Here is a 22253-nt window from a genome sequence, read left to right as displayed (position 1 = left end):
CCCCAAAAAATAGCTCGAATTTGGATCTCTGGATTTGTTGCGTTGTTTGTGGTTTTGGTCCACAGATCTTGTGTTATTGCTGTTGATCTATCATCCCTCCAATTTTCACCGTCAAATTCCACCATTTACCCCTCGAATCCGACGATTTTCGCCTCATTTTTCCGCCCGACTTCGTGCTGTTCTTCACCCAGATTCAGAACCAGATCCAGAAATTTTGGTATTTCCGGAACTTCCGGTCCCAACCACCGGAACTTCCGGTCCCAGCCTCCGGAACTTCCGGCCGTAACCACCGGAACTTCTGGTCCAGCGGAACTTCCGCCCAACTTCCGGAAACAGCAGTTTGGCTCGCAGTAACCCCTGGATACACGCTGTTTATTTCCGGAACTTGGCCGGAACTTGACCGGAACTTCCGCCCGGACCACTTTTTGACCCAAATTTCAGCAAATTTTGACCCCCCAACTTTGACCCAACTTTTGACAACTTTCCGGAGCCATTTGACCTCAAATTTTGACCACTTCGATCGATCATTTTGACCCAACTTTTCGGGCATTGACTTTTGTTTTCGGATTTCCTTGTGGAGTGCATTGGTTGTCTAATCCGCTTCCGTGCCTACATCAACACCGCGACGACACCTTTGGCACCCCGGATTCCGGCGCAACTTCGACACCATCATCGACATCACTTCGATCATCGCAAGTTCGTGTGCTTGACACCGCCTAACATCAATAGGTATAACTTGGCCCACCCCCTTGTAGCCCATTTCTTCCTTTGCGTACCTATCCCATTGAGAGTGGATTTCCGAGTGTTGCGAAGCATTGCACAAGTGTCACGACCGTGAGAGGGTGTGTGCGTGTGCGTTGTGTTGAGCAAAGCTCCGAAGCACGCTCGGTGAGAAAGATACACAAAAGAAGAAAAAGCGTGACATAAAATAAAAGAAAGCTTCTAAGCATAGAAAAAAAGTGAAAAAAAAAAGAGAAAAAGAAATAGAAATAGAAAAATAGTGTGTGTCCACCGATACAAAGGAGTGCAAAGCTTGTACGCACTAAGAGAGAAAAGAGAAGAGTCGCATTTGTGCAAATCTAGTTGCTTCTCTCATATGCAACCAAGCTACGGTCTCTCTTGTGTTGGCGCGACACCAAGCTTATAGTCTTCCTTAGGACCATTTTTTTGCTTGCTCACTTCCTTGGTCGCGCTAACCCCATTGTTCTTCCTTGTGTGTGTTTCCGTGTTTCCTTGACATAGATCACCGCTTTTGACATTTGACTTTGGATCTTACCCACATTTGACAATAGACATTTTCTTTGGTTCTTTTCGTTTGCTATCCACTTCCTCACCTACCACCATATATAGTTCTTAGCCTTTTGCGTGTGCTTTGAGTGCGTGTGTGAGTACATATCGGTTATTCTCTAACTTGAACCATTTTTCTCGATTTTGTTGGAAGTTTTGACCTTTTGGTAGTTTTATTTCCACCATATATACACCAATCCTATAGACTAACATGGATAGTGAGGATGAGCCTACGGAGGACGACATAGAGTACTATGAGGGTGATAGCTCCGCAAGCACCGCGGATATGGAGGACCATGTGGAGCCCAACACCGACTATGGCTCCGCAAGCATTGGCGACGTGACCGACATTGAGCATCTCTACACCGACCATGACTCGCCAAGCATGGACAACATGGTGGACCACCACTCCGAGCTCGACTACAACATCGACGACATGGTGGAGCACCACCTCGACCACGACTACGACTACGATGACATGGTGGAGCACCACCTCGACCACGACTACGACTACGATGACATGGTGGAGCACTACCTCGACTACGACTATGACACCATGATGGAGCACCGCACCGAGCACTACCTCGAGCATGACATCGACACCATGGTGGAACCTAGCTTCGACTCCACCTTGAACAAGACCGGTGCCTACAAGTTCCCCATCTTGGCCAATGGAACTACATATGAAGATAGAGGACCTTCAAGACGGCGCAACCATGAGAGTGCTTATGCACATGATCATCTACATCGAGCTCATCCTATGGAACATCAAGAGCGCCACCACCATGATCGCCATCGACACTCTCCTCCGAGCTCAAGAAGGCGCCACAAGCAAAGTGCCAAGCCACATGAACCATCATCTAGGCATGCCGAGGATCGTCATCAACACACGCCGCCTCATGATCGCCATCGACACTCTCCTCCGAGCTCAAGAAGGCGCCACAAGCAAAGTGCCAAGCCACATGAACCATCATCTAGGCATGCCGAGGATCGTCATCAACACACGTCGCCTCATGATCGTCGTCGACCATCACCACCTCATGGCCACCATCGACATACATCACCACATGACCGTCACTGACACAAGTCACCTCATGTTCGCCATCGACCAACACCTCCCAAGGATCTTCGACGACACCCCCCAAGACATGGTGATGATGCAAGAAGACGAGAGCCTCGACATGAAGCGGCCAAGGCTACAAAGAACAATAACACCAACCATATGGTGTCCACAAAGCCTAGCGCCACCACCAAAATGGCATCTCCAAGACCGCCTATACATGAGAAGATCTCCAATGGTGCGAGACAAGACGCTACATCAACAAGGAAGATGGTGGCAAGTGCAAATAAAGAGGAACCACCTATCATGGTGCTTCCCCCTCCTACCGCCACCACCACAATGGCGCCTACAAGAAGCTCAAGCCCCAAGATGAAGACCATGGAGTCTACACTTCAAGATGAAGGATGATCTACCCATCTTTATGCCAACATGACAATGGTTCGTCCTCCAAGACCACGTAGCTCCCAATGCTTTCGTTGCACACAAGACGGTAATCATTTTTGGGAATGCCCCAATCTCCATTGTGATGTGTGCACATCCAACAAGCATATGACATGGGAATGCAACACACCACAAGCCCACAAGCTCTACTTCGCCCAATTGGATGCCGAATTTGCCAACAAGACACTTCAAGATACCATCGTGTTCAAAGAATGGTGCAAGGAAATGGCCAAGAGGACGACTATGAAGTCCACACCTCAAGATGGAGCACGAGAAGGCCAAGTCAAGAGTGACGTTGATTCAAGCCTAGCTCTCAACAACACCATAGCGCCATCAAATGGTGTCAACATGGGAGGCGATGGAGTTGAGAAGGTTGAGCATGGGATTTTCCCTTCAACCAAGGAGGCGAATGGAGTTGAGAATGGTGAGCATGGGATGATCCCTTCACCAATGGAGGCGCATGAAGATGAGAAAATCGAGCCTACTCCTATATGCTTGAATGATGAGATGGTACCAATCCCATGTGAGCATGAGAGCCACTTAGCCCACTTGAGTGAGAGTGATAGTGAGTTGAGTGACTGCCACCCCATATGTGAGTTTGAGTGCTTCCATTTGGAGGACATGAGTGATACACCGAGTGAGTTGAGAGAGGTAGTCGATAGGTCCATGGAGGCCATTTCAAATTCTAACAACTTAACCTCTACCTCTAGTGTGTTTTCTCATGTTGCAATAGGTTCCATGGAGGACGAGTTCCCGATCATGGAGAAGATGTACATGGTGCATGAAGATGATGCTATCACACCATGCTTGATTGAAGATGAACATGGAGGCCACATGGAGCCTACCTCTTCCACAACACCCACTTCAAATGAGTCGGACTACAAAGGTACCTATATGGGTGTTGATGATGCCATGATCCCACTAGTGGACATGATGATTTGTGAGTTCATGCATGATGATGATGATACAGTTGCTATGTCATATGCTTCGTTCATTCCTCCATGTGATGCTTTGCTTGATAACATTGTTGATCATGTGGAATTACTTGCTTGTGACAATATGATCATGCCATGCGATGAATGTTTCAATATATCTCCCATTGCATGCAACTTGTCGAACAATTTCTCTTTCCCATGTGTTGCTTGCAGTGACGATAATAAAAATGATAATGCTTATGTTGTGACAACCTTGCCGAACAATTTCTCTTTCCATAGGTTTGTCGACAACAATGATACAATGCTGACCATGTTTTGTGCTAAATGCTTGCAATACTCTCCCATTAATGCAACCAAAATGTTGAACACTTGCTCTTTCCAATGCTTGGTTTGCCATAATGTTAATATGCTTGTACATGAGATTGCCCCCATAGCTCTCTCAAACTTTGGAGACTTTGCCTATATCCATGATGAGCATGTTCATGTGTTTACTCCGCATATTCACCACATATACTATGATAACTTGCTTAATGCTAATGGTGATGTGCAAAAGAGATGGACCATCATGATGGGTGATGTGTTCATATACCATGCACACACGTTCTTTGCTTTGCCTAGTGTGTGTGTAGGTACAAGAATGCCAATGTCAACCTCGATTGAGCAAGAGTTGACAAAGAGAGCTCTTGAGAGCATAATTCAAGTGAGTACAAGATCGAACCCGGCTCTAATACCTTTCCCATGCTTTGCATTGAACATGCCGAACAATTTCTCTTTCTTGTGGTTCTTTTGCAAGCATGATGATGTGATTCTTACCGTTGGTGTTGCCTCAAACAAGTTGACCAATTGCTCTTTCATTTGGTTTGTTGGCACGCACGGTTGTGTAAATGTTGTCTTAGTGAACTTCTTGCATGATATGTTGTGTGTTGCACCAAATATGAGGACAAATTTCTCTTTCCAATGGTTTGTGTGCACACATGTTGATGATTTCTTGGACACTCTTCCGTATGTGTTTTTGCCAAATTCTCCACTTGTTTCTTCAAGGATGTTGAACAATTTCTCTTTCCGGTGCCTTGAGAGCAACAATGAAAATGAGTTTATACATGAGATGGACACCATGGTCGTCTCACAATTTGGAGTTTTTGTGTTTCCACATTTGGAAGTTGTTCATATGGAGTTCTTACACATTGACCTTGCACATGCATTATTCTTGATAAATTTGTGTTGTGCTAACAGTGTTGTGAACATGAAAGGACATGTCATCGATGATGTGCTCCAATATCACACACAAACATACTTTGCTTGGTCTTTGTTGTGTGAAGGTAAACGTGACTTGAGAATGAGCGTCAACTAATGGGTTCAACCCCATACATCTACTACACAAGATCTCTCAATGAGAGCACACCGACATTATGCTAAGGTGACCTCCTTCTACTTACGCTCTCTTGCTAAACCCATGGAACATTGGCTATGCTTTGAGTGTTGTTTGGCTTTTCTTGTGCTATTCATAGGGCTCTTGACAAGCGAAGCGACATTCAAGTGTGGTTGTCATCTACCTCCTATACAAGTTCATGAAGAGCTATCGTCGAGGACGACTCTTTTTCAAGTGGGGGGAGATGATACGGGGCGACCTTCGGTCTTCACCGCATCATGTGCTTCATCGCCAAGACAGCACACTAAGGTGAATCTTCTCATTTACGCGTGCCTCGAATCGCCTATTTGGGACGATATACTACTTCATACCCCATCATATCTTGATGATAGGAACCCGACGACAAGTACGGGAAGAAGAGAGGATGCCATGGAGACCCGAGGACGCAAGGCCGATGTCACGGAAGCATGGAAGAGAAGGAGAAAGAGGAGCTGGACGCTCCAGGCCGGAACTTCTGCCCTACCTCGCCGGAACTTCCGCCCAGATTCCATCCAAGACTGAAGATGCTCATGCTGAAGAGCTGCGGCCGGAACTTCCGCCCCTGATGGCCGGAACTTCCGCCCCACCGGAACTTCCGCCCAAGTTCCGCCCTTGTTCCGAAAACGTGCCAAAACACCCCTGGATGATACTGCAAGGAAATCGGCCGTTTTCGGAACTAGGCCGGAAGTTGGCCGGAACTTCCGGCCCGACCGGAACTTCCGCCCCTGATGGCCGGAACTTCCGCCCGGCCGGAACTTCCGCCCCCAGGAGTCGGAACTTCCGCCCCATCGAACCTCAGCCAGATCTCAGCCCCCTTTGGCTTGTAACTTACCCCTTCGTCCCCTTACCTATAAATAGGAACCTATCCCCACCTTCATGAGGGAGAGATGATGTTTAGATGAATTGGCTTATGCCTCTATTATCCCTTTGTGGATTTGGGAAACCCCCACCTTAGATTAACCATCTATTGTATCCCTCCGTGTTGAATCCGTTTGATCTCTTTGGTGACTTCTACCGATTGATGGTCTTTAGCTTGCACTTCTACCGTTTGGTCTTTTTCTTGCACTTCTATCAACCTTCCTGTCTTTTCACCCTTCTAGATCTCTCGGGTTCGATTCGTCGATCTCTTTGCGGGACTTCTACCGGAAGGTCTTTTATCGCAACCTCTATCGAGTTGGTGGTTCGGGCCAACGAGGATAACCGATTGTGTTGTGTGCGTGTGTTTGTATCGTGTTCTTCGCGTTCATCCACTTCCCCGCGAATCCCCCTCCGCAATCACACTCACCCGGGTCAATTCGTGAGATCGGGCAACCCACACGGGCTCAGCCCGCATCATTACGTGTATGTATTTGTGATGTACCGGTTTTGTGAATAACATCACACGTAGCACGCCCTCAACGGATAATCCTATCTATGTTGCTAATTTTTGTTTGCAATGTCCATGCACAACACCCAATGGCTACCCCAGAAGGATAATCCCAACAAAATGTCATGTTGCATTTCTTGGTTAAACTAGATATCCATTGAAATAACCAATGAAGACGGTTGAGCAAATACTTTCTTTAAAAATCCTAGACTCCATTACCATTACATAAAGGGTTTTCTATTTTCGTGCCCTCGGGTCCTTACTTGTGCTCAGTTTTCCCCAGCTCGTTAGTTTTTCCTCAGTTTTCCCCAAGACCTTGTCTGAAACCATCAGAGGTGCTGTAACGGCCGGTTGCCCGACGGTTGACCGTTATCTTCTGACTAGTGGGGCCACGTAGAGCCCGCAAAGACACGTCGGACCATCCATCTTTGTTTGACCGTAAGCATCGCTGTATCCCTGACCAAAACGCGAACGAGTGGGGCTTTGGTATATCGAATGACAAGTGGGGCCATGACGCTGATACAAGGGGCAATACACGGGTAGGATTAGATTTTTAAACGGAGCTCTACAGCGATGGCACGGAGGAGGTGGCCCGCGGGGTGCCGAGATGAGATCGACGTCCACAAAGAACTGCATGAGGCGAGACCAGACGCATTAGATAGATATGAACTAGACGAGTTTAACCATGGAAAGAAGAGAAGAAATGGTCGACGACATCGAAGACTACCTCAAAACTTTTACTGACCGTGTCGGACACGAACGCGAGCAATGTAGAGAAAACTAGTGTCTCTCCTTTCTGGCGTGTATAGATGGGTGCTAGAAGAGTGTGGTGGCGAAGGGAAAGACCTCGCGGTGGTCTGTGGCATCCAGCATAGCGGGGCGGCGTGGCCGTGCCTGCTGGCGCGTAGTTGACGTGGGAGTTAGAAATCTTTGTGGTGTAGCTTTTCTTTAGTTCCCCGGCAACGGCGCCAGAAATTTAGCTTGATGACGCGTAAAGCACACGCCCGTTGGGAACCCCAAGTGGAAGGTGTGATGCGTACAGCAGCAAGTTTCCCTCAGTAAGAAACCAAGGTTTATCGAACCAGTAGGAGTCAAGAAGCACGTCGAAGGTTGATGGCGGCGGGATGTAGTGCGGCGCAACACCAGGGATTCCGGCGCCAACGTGGAACCTGCACAACACAACCAAAGTACTTTGCCCCAACGAAACAGTGAGGTGTCAATCTCACCGGCTTGATGTAACAAAGGATTAGATGTATATTGTGGATGATGATTGTTTGCAGAAAACAGCAGAACAAGTATTGCAGTAGATTGTATTCGATGTAAAAGAATGGACCGGGGTCCACAGTTCACTAGAGGTGTCTCTCCCATAAGATAAATAGCATGTTGGGTGAACAAATTACAGTTGGGCAATTGACAAATAGAGAGGGCATGACCATGCACATACATGATATGATGAGTATTGTGAGATTTAATTGGGCATTACGACAAAGTACATAGACCGCTATCTAGCATGCATCTATGCCTAAAAAGTCCACCTTCAGGTTATCATCCGAACCCCTTCCAGTATTAAGTTGCAAACAACAGACAATTGCATTAAGTATGGTGCGTAATGTAATCAATAACTACATCCTCGGACATAGCATCAATGTTTTATCCCTAGTGGCAACAAGCACATCCACAACCTTAGAACTTTCCGTCACTCGTCCCGCGATTTAATGGAGGCATGAACCCACTATCGAGCATAAATACTCCCTCTTGGAGTTAAGAGTAAAAAACTTGGCCGAGCCTCTACTAATAACGGAGAGCATGCAAGATCATAAACAACACACAGGTAATAGATTGATAATCAACATAACATAGTATTCTCTATCCATCGGATCCCGACAAACACAACATATAGAATTACGGATAGATGATCTTGATCATGTTAGGCAGCTCACAAGATCCGACAATGAAGCACATGAGGAGAAGACAACCATCTAGCTACTGCTATGGACCCATAGTCCAGGGGTGAACTACTCACTCATCACTCCGGAGGCGACCATGGCGGTGAAGAGTCCTCCGGGAGATGATTCCCCTCTCCGGCGAGGTGCCGGAGGCGATCTCCGGAATCCCCCGAGATGGGATTGGCGGCGGCGGCGTCTCGGTAAGGTTTTCCGTATCGTGGCTCTCGGTGCATCGGGGGTTTCGCGACGAAGGATTTAAGTAGGCGGAAGGGCAACGCGGGGGGCCACACGAGGGCCCCACACACCAGGGCCGCGCGGCCAGGGCCCAGGCCGCGCCGCCCTGTTGTGGCGGCGCCTCATGGCCCCACTTCCTTCCCCCTTCGGTCTTCTGGAAGCTTCGTGCAAAAATAGGACCCTGGGCGTTGATTTCGTCCAATTCCGAGAATATTTCCTTTGTAGGATTTCTGAAACCAAAAACAGCGAGAAAACAGACAATCGGCTCTTCGGCATCTCGTTAATAGGTTAGTGCCGGAAAATGCATAAATACGACATATAATGTGTATAAAACATGTAGATATCATCAATAATGTGGCATGGAACATAAGAAATTATCGATACGTCGGAGACGTATCAGCATCCCCAAGCTTAGTTCCTGCTCGTCCCGAGCAGGTAAACGATAACAAAGATAATTTCTGGAGTGACATGCCATCATAACCTTGATCATACTATTGTAAGCATATGTAATGAATGCAGCGATCAAAACAATGGTAATGACATGAGTAAACAAATGAATCATAAAGCAAAGACTTTTCATGAATAGTACTTCAAGACAAGCATCAATAAGTCTTGCATAAGAGTTAACTCATAAAGCAATAAATCAAAGTAAAGGTATTGAAGCAACACAAAAGAAGATTAAGTTTCAGCGGTTGCTTTCAACTTATAACATGTATATCTCATGGATAATTGTCAACATAGAGTAATATAACAAGTGCAATATGCAAGTATGTAGGAATCAATGCACAGTTCACACAAGTGTTTGCTTCTTGAGGTGGAGATAAATAGGTGAACTGACTCAACATAAAAGTAAAAGAAAGGCCCTTCGCAGAGGAAAGCATTGATTGCTATATTTGTGCTAGAGCTTTGATTTTGAAAACAAGAAACAATTTTGTCAACGGTAGTAATAAAGCATATGTATCATGTAAATTATATCTTACAAGTTGCAAGCCTCATGCATAGTATACTAATAGTGCCCGCACCTTGTCCTAATTAGCTTGGACTACCGGGATCATCGCAATACACATGTTTTAACCAAGTGTCACAAAGGGGTACCTCTATGCCGCTCGTACAAAGGTCTAAGGAGAAAGCTCGCATTTGGATTTCTCGCTTTTGATTATTCTCAACTTAGACATCCATACCGGGACAACATAGACAACAGATAATGGACTCCTCTTTAATGCATAAGCATGTAGCAACAATTAGTGTTCTCATATGAGATTGAGGATATATGTCCAAAACTGTAACTTCCACCATGATTCATGGCTTTAGTTAGCGCCCCAATGTTCTTCTCTAACAATATGCATGCTCTAACCATTAAAGTGGTAGATCTCCCTTACTTCAGACAAGACGGACATGCATAGCAACTCACATGATATTCAACAAAGAGTAGTTGATGGCGTCCCCGAAACATGGTTATCGCACAACAAGCAACTTAATAAGAGATAAAGTGCATAAGTACATATTCAATACCACAATAGTTTTTAAGCTATTTGTCCCATGAGCTATATATTGCAAAGGTAAAGAATGGAAATTTTAAAGGTAGCACTCAAGCAATTTACTTTGGAATGGCGGAGAAATACCATGTAGTAGGTAGGTATGGTGGACACAAATGGCATAGTGGTTGGCTCAAGGATTTTGGATGCATGAGAAGTATTCCCTCTCGATACAAGTTTTAGGCTAGCAAGGTTATTTGCAACAAACACAAGGATGAACCGGTGCAGCAAAACTCACATAAAAGACATATTGTAAACATTATAAGACTCTACACCGTCTTCCTTGTTGTTCAAACTCAATACTAATAAATTATCTAGACTTTAGAGAGACTAATTATGCAAACCAAATTTTAGCAAGCTCTATGTATTTCTTCATTAATAGGTGCAAAGTATATGATGTAAGAGCTTAAACATGAGCACAACAATTGCCAAGTATCAAATTATTCAAGACATTTTAGAATTACTACATGTAGCATTTCCCGATTCCAACCATATAACAATTTAACGAAGAAGATTCAACCTTCGCCATGAATACTATGAGTAAAGCCTAAGGACATATTTTTCCATATGCAACAGCGGAGCGTGTCTCTCTCCCACACAATGAATGCTAGGCTCCATTTTATTCAAACAAAACAAAAACAAAAACAAACCGACGCTCCAAGTAAAGCGCATAAGATGTGATGGAATAAAAATATAGTTTCAGGGGAGGAACCTGATAATGTTGTCGATGAAGAAGGGGATGCCTTGGGCATCCCCAAGCTTAGACGCTTGAGTCTTCTTGAAATATGCAGGGGTGAACCACCGGGGCATCCCCAAGCTTAGAGCTTTCACTCTCCTTGATCATATTGTATCATCCTCCTCTCTTGATCCTTGAAAACTTCCTCCACACCAAACTCAAAACAACTCATTAGAGGGTTAGTGCACAATTAAAATTTACATGTTCAGAGGTGACATAATCATTCTTAACACTTCTGGACATTGCACAAAGCTACTGAAAGTCAATGGAATAGAAAAATCCATCAAGCATAGCAAAACAGGCAATGCGAAATAAAAGGCAGAATCTGTCAAAAACGTAACAGTTCGTAAAGACGAATTTTATTGAGGCACAGACTTGCTCAGATGAAAATGCTCAAATTGAATTAAAGTTGCGTACATATCCGAGGATCACTCACGTAAATTGGCATAATTTTCTGAGTTACCTACAGAGAATTAGGCCCAGATTCGTGACAGCAAAGAAATCTGTTTATGCGCAGTAATCCAAATCTAGTATGAACCTTACTATCAAAGACTTTACTTGGCACAACAATGCACAAAACTAAGATAAGGAGAGTTTGCTACAGTAGTAACAACTTCCAAGACTCAAATATAAAATAAAAGTACTGTAGTAAAAACATGGGTTGTCTCCCATAAGCGCTTTTCTTTAACGCCTTTCGGCTAGGCGCGAAAGTGTATATCAAGTGTTATCAAGAGATGATGCATCGACAGCGGGGTTTGGAGTTTTCTCAACTATGCATTGTATCTTATCTATGTAAGTTTCGAGGCTCCCTTTTCATTAGTCTTAGGCTTGCTATTTTCATCAAACAAATTTTCGGGAACAAGCCAAGCATAATTATTTTCTAGTGCCTCGCACATTCCTAAGAGTTTGCACGGTATCGAGGTTTTAATATCCCCCTCATAATTAACTTGATTACTATACTTTTGTCTATTTTTTTCCATTTTTTCAAGGGTACTGGCAAAATTGGTATAAGAGCCTAGCATATTATATTTAGTGAAGACTTTTCTAGCTTCTCTTGCTATTCCCCCAAATTCTTTAAGAAGGGTTTCTAATACAAAATCTTTCTTTTCTCCTTCTTCCATATCACGAAGTGTAAGAAACATATGTTGAATTACGGGATTAAGATTAACAAATCTAGCTTCTAACGCGTGTACTAAAGAAGCAACAGCAATTTCATAAGTAGGAGCAAGTTCTACCAAGTGTCTATCTTCAAAATCTTCAGCCGTACTAATATGAGTGAAAAAATCTTCTATATTATCTTTCCCGAGGATAGACCCTCGGCCTACCTGAGTACATCTTTAAGAATAAACCTAGGAGGAAACATGTTGAAATAAGTAAAGCGAATGCAAGTAACTATTTTTTTTGTGTTTTTGATATAGAGTGCAAGACAGTAAATAAAGCTAGCAACTAATTTTTTTGTGTTTTGATATAATGCAGCAAACAAGAAAGTAAATAAAATAAAGCAAGACAAAAACAAAGTAAAGAGATTGGATTGTGGAGACTCCCCTTGCAGCGTGTCTTGATCTCCCCGGCAATGGCGCCAGAAATTTATGCTGGCGCGTAGTTGACGTGGGAGTTAGAAATCTTTGTGGTGTAGCTTTTCTTTAGTTCCCCGACAACGGTGCAAGAAATTTAGCTTGATGACGCGTAAAGCACACGCCCGTTGGGAACCCCAAGTGGAAGGTGTGATGCGTACAACAGCAAGTTTCCCTCAGTAAGAAACCAAGGTTTATCGAACCAGTAGGAGTCAAGAAGCACGTCGAAGGTTGATGGCGGCGGGATGTAGTGCGGCGCAACACCAGGGATTCCGGCGCCAACGTGGAACCTGCACAACACAACCAAAGTACTTTGCCCCAACGAAACAGATGAGGTTGTCAATCTCACCGGCTTGCTGTAACAAAGGATTAGATGTATAGTGTGGATGATGATTGTTTGCGAGAAAACAAGTAGAACAAGTATTGCGAGTAGATTGTATTCGATGTAAAAGAATGGATCGGGGTCCACAGTTCACTAGAGGTGTCTCTCCCATAAGATAAATAGCATGTTGGGTGAACAAATTACAGTTGGGGAATTGACAAATAGAGAGGGCATGACCATGCACATACATGATATGATGAGTATTGTGAGATTTAATTGGGCATTACGACAAAGTACGTAGACCGCTATCCAGCATGCATCTATGCCTAAAAAGTCCACCTTCGGGTTATCATCCGAACCCCTTCCAGTATTAAGTTGCAAACAACAGACAATTGCATTAAGTATGGTGCGTAATGTAATCAATAACTACATCCTCGGACATAGCATCAATATTTTATCCCTAGTGGCAATAGCACATCCACAACCTTAGAACTTTCTATCACTGTCCCAGATTTAATGGAGGCATGAACCCACTATCAAGCATAAATACTCCCTCTTGGAGTTAAGAGTAAAAACTTGGCCAGAGCCTCTACTAATAACGGAGAGCATGCAAGATCATAAACAACACACAGGTAATAGATTGATAATCAACATAACATAGTATTCTCTATCCATCGGATCCCGACAAACACAACATATAGAATTACAGATAGATGATCTTGATCATGTTAGGCAGCTCACAAGATCCGACAATGAAGAACATGAGGAGAAGACAACCATCTAGCTACTGCTATGGACCCATAGTCCAGGGGTGAACTACTCACTCATCACTCCGGAGGCGACCATGGCGGTGAAGAGTCCTCCGGGAGATGATTCCCCTCTCCGGCAGGGTGCCGGAGGCGATCTCCGAATCCCCCGAGATGGGATTGGCGGCGGCGGCGTCTCGGAAGGTTTTCCGTATCGTGGCTCTCGGTACTGGGGGTTTCGCGACGAAGGCTTTAAGTAGGCGGAAGGGCAACGCGGGGGGCCACACGAGGGCCCCACACACCAGGGCCGCGCGGCCAGGGCCCAGGCCGCGGCGCCCTGTTGTGGCGGCGCCTCGTGGCCCCACTTCCTTCCCCCTTCGGTCTTCTGGAAGCTTCGTGCAAAAATAGGACCCTGGGCGTTGATTTCGTCCAATTCCGAGAATATTTCCTTTGTAGGATTTCTGAAACCAAAAACAGCAGAAAACAGCAACCGGCTCTTCGGCATCTCGTTAATAGGTTAGTGCCGGAAAATACATAAATACGACATATAATGTGTATAAAACATGTAGATATCATCAATAATGTGGCATGGAACATAAGAAATTATCGATACGTCGGAGACGTATCAGTGCCCACAGCGGCGTGCATGCATGTTCGGCATTGGCATCAGCATGTACGTTCGGCATTAGCCTCGGCGGTATCTCTAGTGTGTCAGTGATCGAATGAGGGGATGGGATTGAGGGTGCATCCGGACGGTGACCTAGCAGTGGCGGCGAGCATAGCCGTTCTGAACATGCCGATATCGGCATCACCATCGTTTGGAGGTTGTGGTGCTCGAATCAAGGTGGGATTTGTTTCTTGTACGCCAAAATGAATTTGAAACAAGTTTCATGTTGAAGGTTAGGTAACGAAAGTTTGTAACTAAAAATTATACTAGCGCCATGGTAAGGTTCTTTTTGATAGAGCTATACGGTTGGGCAAACTTTTTTGACACTTTTTAGATAGGGTTCCTTGTTGTTACACGTATGACATCATGTATGGCAAATTTGGGGTCATTTGGAGATGTTCGAAAAAATCACTTTGCTTAATCGCATGCCATTTCGTCTCACTGAAACCAGCTTTTCTAACAAGGTGATTTTTTCTACCTTCTCTAAATGACCTCAAATTTCATACAGCTGATCTTCTATACATAGATAGATAGATTGCTTCGTTTTTACATTTTTCGAACTTTTTATTTCCCTTTATAATACCCAATTGATTTTCGAGGTCAAAACCTCGAAAAACAAGCATCATGTATGGCATCATTTTCACCCTAAATTTCAAATTTTGTGAAACTTTCCCTTAGATATTCCTTGTTGTTATAGGTATGGCATCATGTATGCCAAACTTGGTTAGGTCTCACTGAAACCAGCTTTTGTAACAAGTTAGGTTTTTTCGACCTTCTCAAAAGGGATTTTTTTCTACCTTCTCTAAATAACCTCAAAAAATCATACAGACGATCTTCTATACAAAGATAGGTAGATTTTTTCGTTTTTACATTTTTTTGAACTTTTATTTCCCTTTATAATACCCATTTGATTTTCAGGTCAAAACCTCGAAAGTTAACATAAGTAGATGGTGAACCCTCCCAAACTTCAAATACAGAGATAGATAGATTGTTTCGTTTATCATTTTTTCAGTGAATAGTAATGGCTACAAGAAATCGGTGATGGTTTATCATTTTTTGCGTTAAAAGTAATGGCTACAACAAATCGGTGATGGTTTATCATTTTTTGCGTGAAAATTAATGGCTACAACAAATCGGTGATGGTTTATCATTTTTTGCGTGAAAAGTAATGCCTAAAAGAGTTGGGCTTATAATTTTTAGCGCGTGAAAAATAATACAGAAAACCGCCCTTTAGCATACTTAGAGGGTGGAAGCTAACCGCCGACAGAGAGAGAGAGGGGTTATCCTGCCCGTTAGATCATACGATCAACGGTCGGCGGGCACGATCCGCGTGATATGAGCTAGACCAATCAGGGCAATGTTGCACGTCTACGAGAATTTATGAAGGGAGAGGGCAAAACTAAGTAGTATCAAGAAACCAAGGGCACCTGAGTAGTAAACAGACTAAGGGATTCAAATATGAGATTTACAAAATGGAAAATGCGTGTTTTGTACAATGAAACCCATCTTGGCCTACCTCAAACTCTTTGCAATACAAATATACATGAGTGTGAGAATTTTGGCCTCATTTAGACAAAGTATGTTTTGGGGAAAGCTGTTTTGGGAAGGGCTTATTGTGGAAAACCATGCACCTTCATAGCTACTAGGTGATTTGAGAAGTGGCAATTTGTGGTAAAACTTGATTTATCTATGACTTATCTATGATTTGAGAAGTGGCAATTTGTGGTAAAGACTTCATGAGTAAGTGCCACTTTTTCGGATTTTTTTGCACATTAAATGACTCATTTAACTAGCTAATCCCATTTGTTGACTCTCTGTTGACCAGCCACTTGAAGGTAAAACTAAGCATATTGCACTAGCCAGTATTAGCACTCAAGGGGAAAACTGAGCACACAAAAAATGCTAGTATAAGACTCGAGGGTATACCTGAGTATATCTAAATTTCCAGGGTTAGACTCGAGGACGCGTGTTGTGGTGCAGAAATGGAAAACGTGCAATTGTTGACGCGTAGACGCGGGTCGCGGTGCAGAAGTCGAAGACGTGCAATCGTGGACGCGTGTCACGTTGCAGAAGTCCAAGACGTGCAACGGTGGATCCGTAGGACGCGGATCACATTAACCACCCCTCGCCTTTATAGACACCTCCTCGCACTATCTCTGTCACTCTCACTCGCTCACGCAACGCCGCCTCTCTCACGTCCCATCATCTTCTCCAAAGCAAAAAAAATCCTCTCCCTCTCCCTCTCCCTCTCCTCTGCCGGCGAGATGGACAAGGAGAATGCCAATCCCATCGTCCACGACGCCGTCGGCTCCAAGCGCGACGCCTCCTCCCTCTTCGACGCTGTCCCCTCAACGGTCATCGTCGACGGTGCATCGGAGGTTGCCGCCCATGGCAGTCAGATCCCCGCGGGATGGGACCCCTATGAGGAGGTGCCGTACGAGGCGCCCTCGAACCACTACGACACCTTCATGGACGACCCATGGAACAAGGTAACTACGGTTTGCTCCCTTTTTTGTTTTCCATTCCTTTTTTAACCCTATTTTTGCTGGTGTAGATGGATTTGTAGATGGATGAGTATTGGGTTAATATTTGCGCCGATTTTATTCCATTTTGTTTTGATCCCTTCTTGATTTCGTTTAAGATTTGGGGTTCGGCCGTTCGGTTAATTTATGCAACTAATAATGGGATCTCAATCAGTTAATTTATGCAAGTAATCATGGGATCTCATTCAGTTATTTTATGCACGAATCAAAAGATATCAACCGTTTAATTTTGCAAATAATCTGGAATGTGTTCAAGTTCAGATCTGAAATCTATTTCTTTGCATATGATGAATCGTTGGGCACAAATTTTTACAGGGAGGGTTCAGCGAACCATTGCTGTGTACAAATCTGTTGTGCGTGAGCTTTGGTTCGCTAACCCCTTCCCTGTAGATATAAAATCGTGTCCACTCTAACTGAGGCTGCCTCTGTTTTTCCTAACTTTGTTATCATGCTCGTTAGTCATCGTTGCAACTCATTTACTCATAGTTTCCGTTTGATATGGATCAGCTGTCTGGCAGCGACATCGGCAGCGACGGCGAGCACCATGACACCAAGACTCGGCAGGTGCTGCGGAGGCTGCAGGTCGGCCAGTACGTCTCCTACTTCGCCAAGGGTGTCTACAGGGGCCCCTTCTGCACTAGGAGACTCGGCGGCACCGACTTCAACTGCCTCCTCACGCATGCCGAGAACATCGGCAACACCTTCCCCAAGGTCGGCACGACGGTGAACCCCTACTCCTTCCGCGCCAACCACAAGGCGCTCGGCATGCACCTCCGCAGCTTCCAGCGGGTGGAGATCGCCGTCGGGCGCATGCCTCCGCTCAATCCCAAGGTGCCCAAGCGGAGCAACAAGTGGAGGCAGAGCCAGATGGGGTAGGCGGAGTCATGGACGTGTGTTGCTGCTGCCTCCTCCATTTTGTTGTTAGTTAGGGATCCCTTGTTGTTATGTTGTTAGTATGATGGTGATGTGAAGAACCTCGAGCTTGTTACTATGTTGTCTGCTGTATGCAGCTTATTATCTAGGGAGGGATCCCTATTATCTATCCCTATTCTACTATATGACTGTGTGAATTTATCGTACATTACCCTGGAGATTTTCTTCTAGATTTAACTACATACATATGGACCAGAGAGAGTGCTAGATTTGCTGCCATATTGGGCAAACAACGAGGGCCAAAAGGCACAAATAATTGAAGAAAGACAGAAATGCAAGCTTCTCTAGATTTGATACTAATTAGGTGAAAAAAAGACAGAGAGAAAGAGGGGGAGAAGGTACTCTTAAAAATGCCAATTTGGGCCGAGAGAGACGGAACCCAACTCCTGCTCACGTGCAACCAAACGCTGTCTCGTCCTGTCCCACGCGGTCCCTTTCTACCAGCCCCACGCGACGCGGCCCCACATGACGCGGCCCCACACGTCAGCACGGAACAGTCAACTAAACGGGAATCCTGCCGTCTGAGCTCCTTCTGCGGGTTTCAAACAAGGGCTTGGAAAAAAACTGAGGAAAAACTAAGGAGCTGAAGAAAACTGAGTACAACTAAGGACCTAAGGGCACGAGAATAGAAATCCCTTACATAAAAGGATTGAAGAACCACTCTTTAGACAACAAATTGCCATTTATTTGAATTTAGGTGGTAATTTTATCCACCAAAAGGAACATTTTGATGTTTAGGAGGAGATATGGCATTTGCATAGTAGTACCCCTGGATCAGTTTAACCCAAGGAAAAACGATTAGCTAGCCTGGTTGAAGAATTTATCCAGAATCTTCATGATGAGACAATTATTTTGAACTTGAAGATCAAGAATGACCAAACCACCTTTAGTCTCTCCTTTGCACGCCATATACCATGATACAAGATTGGTCTATGTTACTTAAAACCCCTCCTCTTCAAATACATTGTCTTATGTATTTTGTCGAGTGCTCAATAATCATTTTGTAAATCTTGACAATGTTAAGATAGAAAGTTCGAAATGCTAATAAGACTCAGTTAACCGTCAGAAACTGCCCCCCACATGTTATGAACTGGGTGCAAATTTGAAGCCTCCTTTCAATTCGTGTTACTATAGGCAAACAAAAGTTCTAGGGTTTAATTTAAACCTAGGGAAAGGTCTGCATGTGTAAAGGGAAAAGAACCAAGATGACAAGACATGATAGTAGCGTGAACATTACAATTGTTTTCTAGAACAATAATGGTTTGAAAGAGGTTTGATTTATGATAATGAACTTTTATCAAAGTAGAGCTTGAGGTATGAAACTGGTGTGAGGACACAAGAGTAGTAGGATCTTATAGAAGATCCTGGCGCAATGCATCATTGAGAAAAACTTGCACAAGATGAGCATGACGAACAAAATGAAGGGGGAGAGAGGTCCCTCTACCAAACACCCCGCGTGCATTTATACATTTTCCCTTGAACTTCATGTAGATTCAACCACACCATCTTTGTCCAAAGCCTTTGTACCTAACGATATAGTTATAGGATAATTTAGTGTTCCACTTTATAGAATGACATGTCAAATATAGCTTTAGCAACAAAACATCTTTTCTATGACATATGTGAATATAATCAAAAGCCCAATCAAGACAATCATGATGCAATGACCTAGTTACGCTGTTTTCTGCCTGGGTGTTTGGTGTTTCTTATTCTATCATTTTGTTTGGAATTTGAGCAAAAGTTTCTTGTGAAACTCATTGCTGACTTCTACAAAGATAAGGCAAGTTATTTGGTGTAATCCCAGAAAAAGAGGCATCAGCAAATGCATTACTCGTATAGCTCCTGGCACAAGTTTGAAAAGTGACTAGCATGCAAGGAGTTACACACAAATGATCTCAAGATCCAAAAAAAAAAGGATATCATTTGATAAAAAAAAACACAACAGTAACATTTGCTATGCCACAAATAATTCAAGTACAGAATTCATCCACACATTAAAAATAAAAATAAATGGATGCATGTCGCTGCTTTTCACAGCACAATTAAATGCTCATAGCTAATTTTGCCTTTTTCGTGAATTTAGGTGTCAAAAATTTCAGTCCGGTCCCAATCAAATCGAGTCAAATTGTCATTCTGTCTCAAAGATGTTACTATCACATATATTATTGATCTCCAATTAACAACACACGAACACAACGCCACCATTCAAAACCGACCCGAGAACAGCGTGAACCACAGGATGCAGCAACAAACCAAACAAGGCTAACGATCGACAATTAAACTGGTACTACTATGACTATCACGAAGCTAGAGTGTTGGAGTAGCTTGCTAGCTCTGGTCTGGTGCTCTGGTGAGACAGATGAATCAGTTCATGAGCCTGGCATCCATCTGGAGGACGGTGCTGAGGTTGAGCGGGCTGATGTAGTCGAGCGATCCGGTCATGAACTGGCTGACGATGATCCGGTTGGCGCGCTCCGTGGGGTGGTAGGCGTCCCAGAACACGTACTCGTCCCTGTCGGCGCACATGTTGGACGCCACCGTGCACAGCCCGACGCCGTTGTGCGGCCCCTGCCCGCAGCACGCCTCCTTGGCCGTCCTGAACCCGTACGCCGCCGGGTTGCTGATGAAGTCGAAGTGCACGCGCATGGAGTTGGCGGCGATGTACGTCCCCTCGCCGTACCTCCCGTTGAGCTCCGACAGCACCTGCGACAGCTGCGGGTTGAACAGCTCCGCCGCGCGCATCAGGTCCGTGTCGCACTGCCCGTCGAGGCTCCGGAGGGCGAGCTCCGCCGGCGCGCAGCCCAGCGGCCCCGTCCCCGTCACCAGCACCCGCCTTGCGCCCATCTCGTACAGCCTCTGCAGCCACGCGCCAGTTTCAGTTTCAGCTGGTGCGCGTCTACTCTGTTTACCGCGGAAAAAACAAGAAACAAATTAATGGAGCTTACCACGAGGATCTTCTTGTACTCGGAGATGAGGTAGCGGACGAAGTCCGGGAGGGAGAACTGGCGGGATCGGAGGGAGAAGGGGATGAGGTAGTAGTTGTTCACGAAGTCGTTGCCGCCCAAGGTGATGAGCACCAGCGCCCGGTTCACGACCTGCTGCGCCTGGGACGCGCCCACCAGCGCGCGCAGCTTCCACTGGTACTCCTGGAAGTACTTGAGCTGCTTGCTGATCCGCACGATGTTCACCTGCAAAATGTGCAACACACCCAACTTATATGCTCGCTCTTGCAGTACAAATTCACAACGATTAACTGAATTGACATTAAAACTGCATGCGGCTTGCATACAAATTGGATGCCGGTGTCGTTGAGGATCCCGACGCCGGCGGACGCGAAGTTGGCGCCCACCAGCAGCTTCGCGCCGTGGAGCTCAGGGGACAGGTACGGCAGCGTCGGCTCGGCGCCGAGCTGCTCGCTGATGATGTCCGGGATGTTGTGGCCGTTGGAGAAGCGGCCGGTGGCCCGGTGCGTCGGGTAGTCGATCCCGTACGGCGGCGAGTCGGCGCGCGCCGTCGTCAGCAGGTAGTTGTTGTTGCCGTTGTCCACCAGGGAGTCGCCGAACACGAAGAAGGCGCGCGCGCACTCCGACGGCGTCGCCAGCAGCACGACGCCCACCGCCACTATCGTCGTCAACAAACCGCAGCAGCGCAATGCACCACCGTTCGTCATCTTCGCGACCTCACGATCTTGCTGCACCGGTCTATCGATTATTTCACGTTTGGTGGGGAATGCACAAGACCTCAGGCTGAAGAGGGGCTATATATAGCGAGCGAGAGAGGAGTCGTCCAAGCATGTGCAGCCAGCAGAATGCGCCCCTTGCATGGAATTTATCAGGCCACCATGTTAGATACGTGCGCCGCATATCTGTAATGACAATTTGCCACTCCAACCCCCGGACCTTCAAAGCTGCTACTTTCTGCCCATGTTTCACTGTCACTATATCAGCGTCGACCAAGCTACTTTCGAATTTGGGTGCACCTACATATATCTCTGGCTCTTCATTGGCATGTGTGCAATTGCTAAAAAAATGATCAGCACCGAATCGTCAAAACGCTAGTCCTGACTTATCTTTTAAATTAACTTTCCATTTTCATTAACACCACGCTTCATCCTTTATTCTTGCGGTGACAACATTTGCGAGAGAGGCATGGTGCCTAAAAACCCTTGCGTTACGCTCCTTCCATAGATCCCATGGAACAAGCATGATTGCAGATGTCGTTTCTTTCCTCGCCTTTCCATTATCAAGCGCAAGCTCCATCCACCACTCATTGATGGATGTTTCATCGGCCCAAAGCTCCGGAAGGATATGGTGGCAACTACACCAAGCAAGGATCTCTTTCCAAATCTTCGTTCTAAAGCGACACTTGTAAATAAGGCGACTCACCGAATATTCAAGTTGGTTGCAAGAAAGGGTCATTTCCACAATTTTGCCAATCCCTATTTGGTAGGCGGTCAGCCGGCCAAATCGTATTTTGCATCACCAATCAAACAAGGAATTTGCATTTAATTAGGGGGTCCC

At 45.3% G+C, this 22253-nt stretch overlaps 1 protein-coding gene across 1 annotated transcript; it reads right to left on the bottom strand.

Moving 5' to 3' along the window:
- Window positions 1–19867: 19867 nt before the first annotated feature.
- On the bottom strand, window positions 19868–21403 carry LOC124647442 (GDSL esterase/lipase LTL1-like). The gene is made up of 3 exons (XM_047187389.1): window positions 21023–21403; window positions 20679–20921; window positions 19868–20589 (listed from the first exon to the last, which is right to left on the bottom strand). Exons 1-3 carry the CDS (start codon window positions 21401–21403, stop codon window positions 20098–20100), a joined length of 1116 nt encoding a protein of 371 aa, XP_047043345.1. The 3' UTR covers window positions 19868–20097.
- Window positions 21404–22253: the final 850 nt, after the last annotated feature.

The sequence above is a fragment of the Lolium rigidum genome, chromosome 4 (genome assembly GCF_022539505.1).
Source record: "Lolium rigidum isolate FL_2022 chromosome 4, APGP_CSIRO_Lrig_0.1, whole genome shotgun sequence".
NCBI classification, from domain to species: domain Eukaryota; kingdom Viridiplantae; phylum Streptophyta; class Magnoliopsida; order Poales; family Poaceae; genus Lolium; species Lolium rigidum.
This window is presented reverse-complemented; position numbering and strand designations above follow the sequence as displayed.

Excerpts from the sequence above, each read along its gene's own strand:
- LOC124647442 (XM_047187389.1), bottom strand. The coding sequence starts at position 21,403 with ATGACGAACGGTGGTGCATTGCGCTGCTGCGGTTTGTTGACGACGATA. Across the intron at positions 20,922-21,022 it reads ACGACACCGGCATCCAATTT|GTGAACATCGTGCGGATCAG; the intron begins GTATGCAAGCCG and ends CACATTTTGCAG. Across the intron at positions 20,590-20,678 it reads AGTACAAGAAGATCCTCGTG|AGGCTGTACGAGATGGGCGC; the intron begins GTAAGCTCCATT and ends GCGTGGCTGCAG.